General features: G+C 37.3%; 1 protein-coding gene across 1 annotated transcript in view; it reads left to right on the plus strand.

The window, feature by feature from the left end:
- Positions 1–12,333, plus strand: part of LOC110446293 (centromere protein P-like) — a 14,660-nt gene extending 2,327 nt beyond the window's left edge. Inside the window, exons 2-9 of the mRNA XM_021491372.1 lie at positions 866–1,057; positions 1,643–1,715; positions 1,987–2,053; positions 2,230–2,321; positions 3,100–3,188; positions 6,159–6,338; positions 7,985–8,076; positions 11,547–12,333. Coding sequence (XP_021347047.1) covers positions 866–1,057; positions 1,643–1,715; positions 1,987–2,053; positions 2,230–2,321; positions 3,100–3,188; positions 6,159–6,338; positions 7,985–8,076; positions 11,547–11,671 — 910 coding nt within the window. The 3' untranslated portion in view covers positions 11,672–12,333. The remainder of the gene's footprint in view (positions 1–865; positions 1,058–1,642; positions 1,716–1,986; positions 2,054–2,229; positions 2,322–3,099; positions 3,189–6,158; positions 6,339–7,984; positions 8,077–11,546) is intronic.
- Positions 12,334–12,956: the final 623 nt, after the last annotated feature.

Below are 12,956 nucleotides of genomic sequence, written 5' to 3' on the forward strand. Positions count from 1 at the left end.
TTTCCAGATTGTTGCATATTATTTTTATCATATTGAACATTATAAAGTTGTACAGCAAAAATGAACCTGCTACAATTAAAAATGGCGACACAATGACAATTTAAGTGATCAATCTAGTGCAAAAAAAGGTGAAATTTTGGCCTTTTTTGAAGCACAAGAAATACACATTAATACACATTTTCAAAATGGCCGCCAAATTGGTAATTTTTTAAAATTCTTGTAAAAAAAGTTCTACAAACAACAGGCATCTAGTATTTTGACATATTTTTCGGACGCGTAATTGCTAATAAACTTGATCATAAGTTGTTAAATATTACAAAAACCCATTACACCAGATCAAAACGAGACTTGAACGTGATTGAAACCTCAGAAGAGTACATCCTTAAGATGGAAGCCTGCAACGTTTATTGCATGTGTAAACATCACCTATGACCCAGTTGAACACATAGTTGCCATTCGTTGGTCTCTGCTCTGGTTAATTCACATGATACTAATGTAAACATGGCTTCAACGCTGCACCTGGTAAGATTAAACTGCAGTCGGGAAAATGCTTTGCATGCTTCAATTTTAAATCTTTTCATACCAATATATATACATGTACTTACAATATTTCATGTCATTTGATGACTTCAATTTTAACCGCAACTTTTCCGTCAGATCGTGGCATATGGTAACTTTTACTATCTGTTAACTTGAATCTCACTTTATAACAAGGTCTTACACCTGCATGAAATATCTTACCCTAGTATATTTTATATAGAACTTGTTTTATAGATTGTATAAGTACTTAAAACTATGAATTTGTTTTCATAACTGCTAGATATCAACATGTTTAAATTTACAAGAAAATGATTATATATTTCAGATTTTCTGGCAACGAAGTGGATCATGGACTAGAAACTTCAATGAAGGCCCTTTCCAGCTCCATATCAAAGAAGATGGGTATTCCTCTGAAGTTGGCTGAGGAACTAAATCAATTGGAGATTGATGTTGCTAAACTGTCTGAAAATGTAACAGGGAAAAAGTCTCATTTAAAACGAGTGAAGCATTGGCTAAGGTATGTAGTTGTAAGATAACAATTACGAACATTTTCAGCTATTATATCCAAACAAACTCAGTATGATTTACGAATCAACCATGTCTGTAAGATGAGTTTTTTTTTTTGTATATTTAGAGCCAGTTAAATGTCCTTCCCATGGAGAATCTAAGCTGTTTTTTCTTAATTTCATCTGATGATATTTTCCCAGTTCGAATGGTCACCAATTTATAAGAAGTTGCTTATGAATAAAATTTGTAAGAAGTTTATGAATAAAACACCTATCTTGGTCCTGTATGATACCTTATCTACTGTCAGTATAATGTGATCAGGTGGAATACTGCTGGGTGCCTTCGGCATAGAATTTCAGTGAGATAGCACTCTAATGTCAGCATCAGGTCCACGCTATCACAAGGAAACAAATACACCAACATACCCAGCCTCGAGCTCCAGCACACACTTCACTTGAAACAGTCTACATTTCATGCCTAAAGTGTACACTTTACTTAATGTTATAGCATTACCTTATAGATCTATACTTTATGCTAGTCAAGATGAGGCAAAAACGATAATTTTGATTTTGACACATTTTTAATTTGCTATTAGAGAGGACAGTGATAAAGATGAGCCATCATCGACTGAAGAAATCAACAAAAACATCAACAATCTGGAGGATATGGTATGATATTCATAGTAAAAAAGCTTTAAGTTTGTGAATGGGGCAATAATAACATTATACTGGCTTTGATGGTCAAAGAATTTATTGACATTCAGTTAGACAAAAAGTTAACTGTAACATTAAATCTAGATAGGGACTTCCGTTGTTTCTGTCGGTTAACTGAAAACTTTCATACAAAGTAGGTTATATATAAATTTAGATTAATTTAAAAAAGGATGTCAATTCAACAAGAATTAAAGAAAAAAATGAATGTAACACATCTTTGTTTCAGATATTAAAAATGCAGAAGATAACTGGTGTTTGTTTTATGGATTTTCAAGAAGAGACTCTAAAAACAGGTAAGATTTTTACTGATTCCTTGTCAATTTCAGCCCGACGTTAATAGGATCTTTTGATCATGAGTACATTCTGATAAGGTGACATTTGTCCTTAGATTAATTTGAATTGATAGATGCATTTTTGGTTTCATCAAAAATGTCATAACAAATGTTAACCTTTATAATTAACATTTCAGAAGAAAGGTTCACTCAAAAACATTTTGACATTAAGGGAGAATGTAACGGACTTGAGTTTGGACTGGAATTCGATACAGAGGAAATAGTGATGGTAAGAATGAGTTAAACTGTAATATTTTACTTTCTATCAGTAATTCCTGATTTTATATAACGTCTCCACAGTGTATTTACCTCATACAGCCCACTTCCACTGAAAGATTGTATAACTGCCAGATGTGAAGTGTAACACAACACGCTGAAAAAATCCATTGTGGACTAATTGTTTCACATTGTGGCCGCGACAGTCAGGGACCATACGCCTCCCCTATCCTGTAGTAGGCCCTCACTGCAAGATCTCTCTTCAATTCATGTCAATGTCCTTCTTCACCTAGTTTGGAACACGACAGCGATTCTACAGTCACACATTACATAGAGTTAAAACATCAAACACATAATTTAAATCACACTCAATTCTCTAGTCTACCCGGGCCATACCTGACCCGTCTGGCTGAGGCCTTCCCTTGCCTTTCCCTCCAGAGGCTCGCATTCCCAAACCTCAACTTCCAACTCTCAACTCTAACACTCTCTGTAAACTTCTCCCCCATGTGATTTTGCAGACATTTGCAGGTCTGCAGGTGATTTATATTTTATAACCGAAAAAGTTTTGTTTGAAAACACACTAACAGGTTGAACCGGATGCGCGAAAGGGGCTTAGCAAATGTCTGACAATGTGCTGCCATGTTTGTAAGGGGATGCCTTGACACTAGACGATGAGATAATTTGTATTGTACCTCTGTAGTTCTTGGTTTACACTGTCAGCTTTAAAACCTGAATAAGCTGAAAATAAATGACTTTTTTTGTATAACCTTTTTGTGTATTTTTCTTTTCAGGAAGATGAACGATCAGAACTTGAAATAAAAGAATTTGTTGCAAATGTACCGCAAGATGTTTGTTTTGAGCTGGAGAAGCCACTAGAAAGGTTGGTAGTACAGTGTACTCTATTGGCTTGTATTACATTAAAAATGATTCCTTATGTTACATATTCACTATACATTCTTAGATTAGAACATTGTTTAATTCTCCAGTTTGAATGACCCATGTTAGACACAACCCTTATATCCAGGGGATGTCGATATTGTATGTAAATTATAGTGTTACCTCCACTTATTATGGTGTTTTGCACCCTTTCACCACTGTAGACCGTAATGGACTCTTCCACATTAATGCATGGTAGAGTTCACTCAAGTTACATAGGGGTGAAAGGGTTAAACATTTTGTTAGCGCACCTGGCCGGTAGGGCCATGTGAGCTTATGCCGTACTGCGGCATCCGGCGTCCGGCCGTCAACTTTTTCTTTTGAACGACTTCTTCTGAAGAACTGTAGGACCTAGGGTCATGATATTTGGCCAGTAGGTACCTGGGATGAAGTGCTATAAAGTTTCCTCATTAAAAAGACCTAGACCTACTTTCAAGGTCACAGCGGTCAAATATGTTAAAAATTTCAAACAACAATATCCTAAGAACCATTTGAACTAGAGTCATGAAACTTGGGTATGTTATGTAGACCAGCAGTGCGAATATTTTTCTCTATTACAGTAATGAGGTCAAAGGTTGACTTTAAATGCTAGTCGGGGGTCAAATGTCAACATGGGTCAAAGGCTTTAACAATCTTCTTCTCCAGTTCCATTAGGCCCAGGGTCATGATATTTGGGCAGTAGGTACCTGGGATGGAGTGCTATAAACTTTCCTCATTAAAACGATCTTGACCTACTTTCAAGGTCACTGGGGTCAAATATGTTAAAAACTTCAAACAAAAATATCCTAAGAACCATTTGGACTAGAGTCATGATACTACGGTATGTTATGTAGACCAGCTGTGTGAATTGTTTTCTTTATTACAGTCATGAGGTCAAAGGTCAACTTTAAGTGAAAGTCGGGAGTCAAAGGTCAATATGTGTTAAAAGCGTTGAAATTAAAATTTCAAGTTTCAAACAACAATATCTTCAGAACCGTTTAAGAGATGTTAAGATGTCTTGTGTTCTAGTTACCAAATTTGGTCTTATGTTACCTATATGTCAGTTGCATGTAACAAAAGAAACAGGTGAGTGATACAGGCCCTCTGGGCCTCTTGTTTACACTCCTCACAAAGTACTGCACAGATTTGAATGTCAGATACTTAGTATATATAATTCTTTTCATTGAAATGATATAAAAACAGTTCATTAGTCGGAGTAATTACCTCCCTATTTATGGAGCTATGCCCGTTTGTTTAAAAATGTTCTGTAAAGAACTTCCTATGGAGGGGGGGGAGGTGTGGTGACAGTTCCAGTTTTACATTTTAATAGTTGTAACAAGAGGCCCAATGGGCCTGTATCGCTCACCTGGTATAAAACTCACACTTGTAACCTTAAAAGTGATCTAAAATAAAGCTACAGGCAAAATATCAGTATTTATGATTAAAATTCGTTCAAAAGACCCTGTTAATTTTTTTTAAACATTTCACCCCTGTGATTGAAAGTCGAACAAAGTCATTATGTTGAACACATTGTATAGGCTTTCATCTCAGGATGCAACTTGCAAAGTATAAACATCCTGGGACCCATGGTTATTCATAAGAGGTTGTTTAAAGATTTTAAACAAATTTGACCCCTGTGACCTTGAATATAAGTCAAAGTCATTCACTTTAACAAACATAGTAGTCCTTGATCCCAGCATATGCTACTAACTAAATATCAACATCCTGAGCCTTTTGGTTATTCAGAACAAGTTGTTGAAATATTTTAAACATATTTGCTCCTTGTGACCTTGAATATGATTCAAGGTCATACATTTAAACAAACTTGGTAGCCCTTGATCCTAGTATGCTACTGACTAAATATCATCACCCAGGGCATTTTGGTTATTCAGAAGAAGTTGTTTAAAGTTTTTAACATATTTGACCCCTGTGACCTTGAATATGGGAGAAGGTCATTCATTTGAACAAACTTTGTAGCCCTTCATCTTAGCATGCTACTGGCCCAATATCATCACCCTGTGCATTTTGGTTATTGAGAAGAAGTTGTTTAAAGTTTTTAACATATTTGACCACTGTGACCTTGAATATGGGTTAAGGTCATTCATTTGGACAAACTTTGTAGCCCTTCATCTCAGCTAGCTACTGGCCAAATACCATCACCCTGGGCATTTTAGTTATTCAGAAGAAGTTACTTAAAGGTTTTTTAAGACAATTGACCCCTGTGACCTTGAATATAATTGAACGTCATTCATTTGAACAAACTTGGTAGCCCTTCACCCTAGCATGCTACTGACCAAATTTCATTTCCCTTGGCAGTTTGGTTATTGAGAAGAAGTTGTTTAAAGTTTTTAACATATTTGACCCCTGTGACCTTGAAAATAGATGAAGGTCAGTTATTTGAACAAACTTGGTAGCTCTTCATCCCAGTTTGCTTCTGGCCAAATATCATCACCCTAGGCCTTTCGGTTATTTAGAAGAAGTCGTTTAAAGTAAAATATTGACGCCAGACGCCAGACGGACGACGGAACGACGACGGACGGACGACGGACGGACGGACGACGGACGGACGGACGACGGACGGACGGACGACGGACGGACGACGGACGCCACACCACAGCATAAGCTCACTTGGCACTTCGTGCCAGGTGAGCTAATAATATACTTTTCGATTATTTTGAAGTTGTTTATCAATGTTTCAATGAAATATTGCATTGACTGCTGTCTCTAAGTTTAAGTTGGATAACTAATTTATTATATTACTTTATGCAGAATTACTACATTATTTTGTAACTTGCTCTTCTGTTACACATAAGTTACCATTTTATTACATTACAGGATGATTTATTTTCTGTAAATTTTGTTAGCTGTTCTGTTTCATTACTTTGTAACAAACTGTTCAATTACAATGTTTAATTATTACTTCCTTTTCTGCCAGGATTGTAAATGAACAGACCATTGGAGGATTTTTTCGGTTGATTATGCCATACTCAAAATGGGAATCTCACAGACAGAAAATACTGAATCATTTTGCTGAAAAGTATCCTGATTTCGTGACAATATATACAATGGAGACAAATCGCATCCTTGTGATCTCACATCCTAATTTTAAACATGGGTATGTATTATTCTGACATCCTGTTTGATGATGACAGCTGGATAATTCATTATCTGGATAATTGCTTGTTCCAATGAAAAAAAAGTAGGCTTTAAAGAAATAACATGTATTGAACAGATAGCATGCAACGACATACTTGTTCACATCGTGACATTGCAGATCACTCAAAGACATACTTGTTCACATTGTGACATTGGAGATCACTCAAAGACATACTTGTTCACATCGTGACATTGGAGATCACTCAAAGACATACTTGTTCACATCGTGACATTGGAGATCACTCAAAGACATACTTGTTCACATCGTGACATTGGAGATCACTCAAAGACATACTTGTTCACATCGTGACATTGGAGATCACTCAAAGACATACTTGTTCACATCGTGACATTGGAGATCACTCAAAGACATACTTGTTCACATCGTGACATTGGAGATCACTCAAAGACATACTTGTTCACATCGTGACATTGGAGATCACTCAAAGACATACTTGTTCACATCGTGACATTGGAGATCACTCAAAGACATACTTGTTCACATCGTGACATTGGAGATCACTCAAAGACATACTTGTTCACATCGTGACATTGGAGATCACTCAAAGACATACTTGTTCACATCGTGACATTGGAGATCACTCAAAGACATACTTGTTCACATCGTGACATTGGAGATCACTCAAAGACATACTTGTTCACATCGTGACATTGGAGATCACTCAAAGACATACTTGTTCACATCGTGACATTGGAGATCACTCAAAGACATACTTGTTCACATCGTGACATTGGAGATCACTCAAAGACATACTTGTTCACATCGTGACATTGGAGATCACTCAAAGACATACTTGTTCACATCGTGACATTGGAGATCACTCAAAGACATACTTGTTCACATCGTGACATTGGAGATCACTCAAAGACATACTTGTTCACATCGTGACATTGGAGATCACTCAAAGACATACTTGTTCACATCGTGACATTGGAGATCACTCAAAGACATACTTGTTCACATCGTGACATTGGAGATCACTCAAAGACATACTTATTCACATCGTGACATTGGAGATCACTCAAAGACATACTTGTTCACATTGTGACATTGGAGATCACTCAAAGACATACTAATTCACATTGTGACATTGGAGATCACTCAAAGACATACTTGTTCACATCGTGACATTGGAGATCACTCAAAGACATACTAATTCACATCGTGACATTGGAGATCACTCAAAGACATACTTGTCCACATTGTGACATTGGAGATCACTCAAAGACATACTTGTTCACATCGTGACATTGGAGATCACTCAAAGACATATTTGTTCACATCGTGACATTGGAGATCACTCGAAGACATACTTGTCCACATCGTGACATTGGAGATCACTCAAAGACATACTTGTTCACATCACATATTGGTTGAGAATGCTCAATTTCACTCACCTTAAACAGAAGTGTTTTTTCTATGCAAGAACTGACAGCTCCTTTGTTCGAAGCTGCAGTTAGGCTGGACTGATTATATATTTCAATGATGCACCAACACTTAATAGAATATGAAGCTCAGCCCAGTTAATTGCTGCTGTGAGGAAAAGATTAAGAAACTGTTTGATACATCTCTATATTTGACAGACCTGTCCTGATGATCAGCTGGGAGTTCTGTACACAGTCCCTTGACAGGGTGACTCCGAGGATCCGACTAGGCGTGGAGGGAACCAAGCAGTGTGAGTTAGCTTATGGCATATGGATAGGCACATTGACAGTAACAACATAGTACACTGTTCAGGGAACCAAGCAATGTGAGTTAGCTTATGACATTGGGATAGGCACATTGACAGTTACAACATAGAACACTGTTCAGGGAACCAAGCAATGTGAGTTAGCTTATGACATTGGGATAGGCACATTGACAGTTACACCATAGTACACTGTGTAGGGAACCGAGCAATGTGAGATAGCTTATGACATTGGGATAGGCACATTGACAGTTACAACATAGTACACTGTGTAGGGAACCAAGCAATGTGAGATAGCTTATGACAATGGGATAGGCACATTGACAGTTATAACATAGTCCACTGTTCAGGGCACCAAGCAGTGTGAGTTAGCTTATGCCATTGGGATAGGCACATTGACAGTTACACCATAGTACACTGTGCAGCGAACCAAGCAATGTGAGTTAGCTTATGTCATTGGGATAGGCACATTGACAGCTCTACCATAGTACCCTGTTCATGGAACCCAGCAATGTGAGTTAGCTTATGACATTGGGATAGGCACATTGACAGCTCTAACATAGTACACTGTTCATGGAACCAAGCAATGTGAGTTAGCTTATGACATTGGGATAGGCACATTGACAGTTACACCATAGTACACTGTGTAGGGAACCAAGCAATGTGGGTTAGCTTATGACATTGGGATAGGCACATTGCCAGTTATAACATAGTACACTGTTCAGGGAAACAAGCACTGTGAGTTAGCTTATGACATTGGGATAGACACATTGACAGTTATTTCATAGTACACTGTTCAGGGAACCAAGCAGTGTGAGTTAGCTTATGACATTGGGATAGGCACATTGACAGTTACACCATAGTACACTGTGTAGGGAACCAAGCAATGTGGGTTAGCTTATGACATTGGGATAGGCACATTGACAGTTACAACATAGTACATTGTTACCTGACTCCCTATATAAATGCATATTAATCAATTTCGACTGTTTCCAAGACAATTCACTAAACGAACTATAGCTAATGTGTGCTACTGTAAAACTGTTGACTGTTCAGGGAACCAAGCAATGTGAGTTAGCTTATGACATTGGGATAGGCACATTGACAGTTACAACATAGAACAATGTTCAGGGAACCAAGCAATGTGAGGTAGCTTATGACATTGGGATAGACACATTGACAGTTATAACATAGTACACTGTTCAGGGAAACAAGCAATGTGAGTTAGCTTATGACGTTGGGATAGGCACATTGACAGTTACAACATAGTACATTGTTCCCTGACTCCCTATATAAATGCATATTAATCAATTTCGACTGGTTCCAAGACAATTCACTAAACGAACTATAGCTAATGTGTGCTACTGTAAAACTGATGACTGTTCAGGGAACCAAGCAATGTAAGTTAGCTTATGACATTGGGAAAGGCACATTGACAGTTACAACATAGAACACTGTTCAGGGAACCAAGCAATGTGAGTAAGCTTATGACATTGGGCTAGGCACATTGACAGTAACAACATAGTACACTGTTCAGGGAACCAAGCAATGTGAGTTAGCTTATGACATTGGGATAGGCACATTGACAGTTATAACATAGAACACTGATCAAGGAACCAAGCAATGTGAGTTAGCTTATGACTTTGGGATAGGCACATTGACAGTTACAACATAGTACACCGTTCAGGGAACCAAGCAATGTGAGTTAGCTTATGACATTGGGATAGGCACATTGACAGTTACAACATAGTACACCGTTCAGGGAACCAAGCAATGTGAGTTAGCTCATGACATTTGGATAGGCACATTGACAGTTATAGCATAGTACACTGTTCAGGGAACCAAGCAATGTGAGTAAGCTTATGACATTGGGATAGGCACATTGACAGTAACAACATAGTACACTGTTCAGGGAACCAAGCAATGTGAGTTAGCTTATGACTTTGGGATAGGCGCATTGACAGTTATAGCAAAGTACACTGTTCAGGGAACCAAGCAATGTGAGTTAGCTTATGACATTGGGCTAGGCACATTGACAGTTATAGCATAGTACACTGTTCAGGGAACCAAGCAATATGAGTTGGCTTATGACATTGGGATAGGCACATTGACAGTTATAGCATAGTACTCTGTTCAGGGAACCAAGCAATGTGAGTTAGCTTATGACATGACATTGGGATAGGCACATTGACAGTTATAGCATAGTACTCTGTTCAGGGAACCAAGCAATGTGAGTTAGCCTATGACATTGGGATAGGCACATTGACAGTTACAACATAGTCCACTGTTCAGGGAACCAAGCAATGTGAGTTAGCCTATGACATTGGGATAGGCACATTGACAGTTACAACATAGTCCACTGTTCAGGGAACCAAGCAATGTGAGTTAGGTTATGACATTGGGCTAGGCACATTGACAGTAACAGCATAGTCCACTGTTCAGGGAACCAAGCAATGTGAGTTAGCTTATGACATGACATTGGGATAGGCACATTGACAGTTATAACATAGAACACTGATCAAGGAACCAAGCAATGTGAGTTAGCTTATGACATGACATTGGGATAGGCACATTGACAGTTATAACATAGAACACTGATCAAGGAACCAAGCAATGTGAGTTAGCTTATGACATTGGGCTAGGCACATTGACAGTTATAACATAGTACACTGTTCAATAAATAGCAGCAGTAATTTTAGTGGATTTTTAGTTGTTTTTTGTACTGACATCCATATTTTTACAATTATATTCAATTATTCCCAGGTATTCATTGATGGGAAATTATTATTCAATTCTGAGATAATTTTACTTCAGTTTGCATTTTGAAGAAATTTCACATCTTTAACTCTGAAAACTCCAACAACCTTATAAAGTTTCATCCAAATTAAGTAAAAGATGAAAGTTTTAGTGTATCATTAAGTGTGTCTCTAAGACATTTTTACCCAAGAGGTCGTTTCATTGAAAATATGAAAATGTTAAAATACTTTAAAAGTGGCAAGTTTTTGATTAGATATTGTTGTAACCAGATTCAAGGTAATTGAGTTGCTGTCTGTCACAGACATGTGGTCTGTTTTATCAGTCCTCTTCCCATTTTTATGGGTACTGGGGAACATAAAAACAAATGTATCACTGCGTATAATCGTTAAACATGATGTAATCATGTGTAATGTTGTCACCAGTGTATTCCTGATTTTCTGTTAAATGTGGTCTACTTTTTCAATCTTGTTGAACTTGAAATTGACAAAACTGCAAATTGTTTTTTCTAACACAATTTTACTATGTTGCAGTGCTTGCTATAGGAATTCTATATAATACAGTGCATTTACTTTGAATTCACATGCTAATTAATTCTGTTTACATCACTAAAAATATATATATAAAAAAGAGATAAAATATGTAGTAGACCATTTTGTTTCTAATATTAAAAGTTAATGCATGCATTTGGTATCATTTTGTAGTACTGGATTTAGACAAGGCAAAAGCTCTGGAAAATGCCCCTGAAAATTTTGAACTTTTGGTTGAAGAGTTTGGAATAGAGCGGGCGGTGGAAGCAATGATCAACTTGATCCAAATGCAGTCATAGTAAACAAATGGATGCTGAACTCCTTCCCTGTGATAAGATGTGAACTGGCCGCTGACAACATTATAAACAGATTATATTGAACTTGAGGATATCCATTTAAATAATAGAAAAGAAATTTAAAAAGAAAATAGAACGAGAACTGGACTTAATTAACATAAGCAGTGTCTCGCAGACAAATTTACCTCAGAGGTCGTTTTGTTTAAAAATATGAGAATTTTAGAATACTTAGTGGCAAGTTTTGGTTAGATATTGTTGTAAGCCAGATACAATGTAATGGAGTTGTTTGTTGTTCAGTTATACTAATATATATTAACGGTTGAACCGTTGACATGTCATATTTCAATGGATTGGTGGAAGAGGTAAGTTTAAAATTTATAACCGACACTATTTCATGATAACTCATCAATACTGCTGTACAAGTGGAAATTACCGCGATGTGGATATTCACACTTTTATATATATATTTTTCATTTCCACACACGAGAATTTCCACATATACAGTCTGATGTATACGGAATATGTGACTTAATTATTATGAACTATATTTTGTATCTCAGTCATGAAAACGATACTGTAAAATTGTCCAAATGATGGTTTTTGTAGTCATCAGAAACACATGAATCATTAAAGACATTATGTACAGAATATCTGGTGTTGACGCTTCATCACTTACTTGAGTGTAGTTTACTAAGCTGGCATCTACCTTGGAGAACCTCAACAATGACATTGACTGACCACCACCGATGAGCGTTGGATGTTAGAATTACTTCCCTGATTTCTATGTTGGTTTATCAATGTTTTATTGCTGCTCTTCATTGAAATTCAATGGAAAACCATTCAATTACATCTATATAATACTTAATAAGTGCTGCCCCCTTTCCATGAGAGGGGACTAAATTTTGGATCTTATCTTTTCTCTTCTTTCTAAACAACTTTCTTCTTAATGTCTCCCTTGACAATGTCTCCCTTTTGGCCTTTAGTTGAGCGTTCGCCCCTGTGAGGAAGGCTTGGGGTTCTGTCCCCTGGCCGAGACATACCAGAGTCTGTAAAAATGGTAGTTTCTACTCCTGCTTAATGCTCGGCAATTTAGGAGTGGGACGACTGGTTCGCCCGTTGTCAGTATAATGTGACCCGGGTGGGGTGTCCTGCTGGGTATCTTCGGCAGTATGTTTCAGTGAGGTAACACTCTAAAGTCGGCATCAGTTCCGCGCTGTCACGGGGAGACAAACACGAACATATCTATCGCAGACTCCCAAAACATGCATACACAAGCATGCATCTTGCA

Source organism: Mizuhopecten yessoensis, unplaced genomic scaffold (assembly GCF_002113885.1).
Source record: "Mizuhopecten yessoensis strain PY_sf001 unplaced genomic scaffold, ASM211388v2 scaffold309, whole genome shotgun sequence".
Taxonomy (NCBI): Eukaryota; Metazoa; Mollusca; class Bivalvia; order Pectinida; family Pectinidae; genus Mizuhopecten; species Mizuhopecten yessoensis.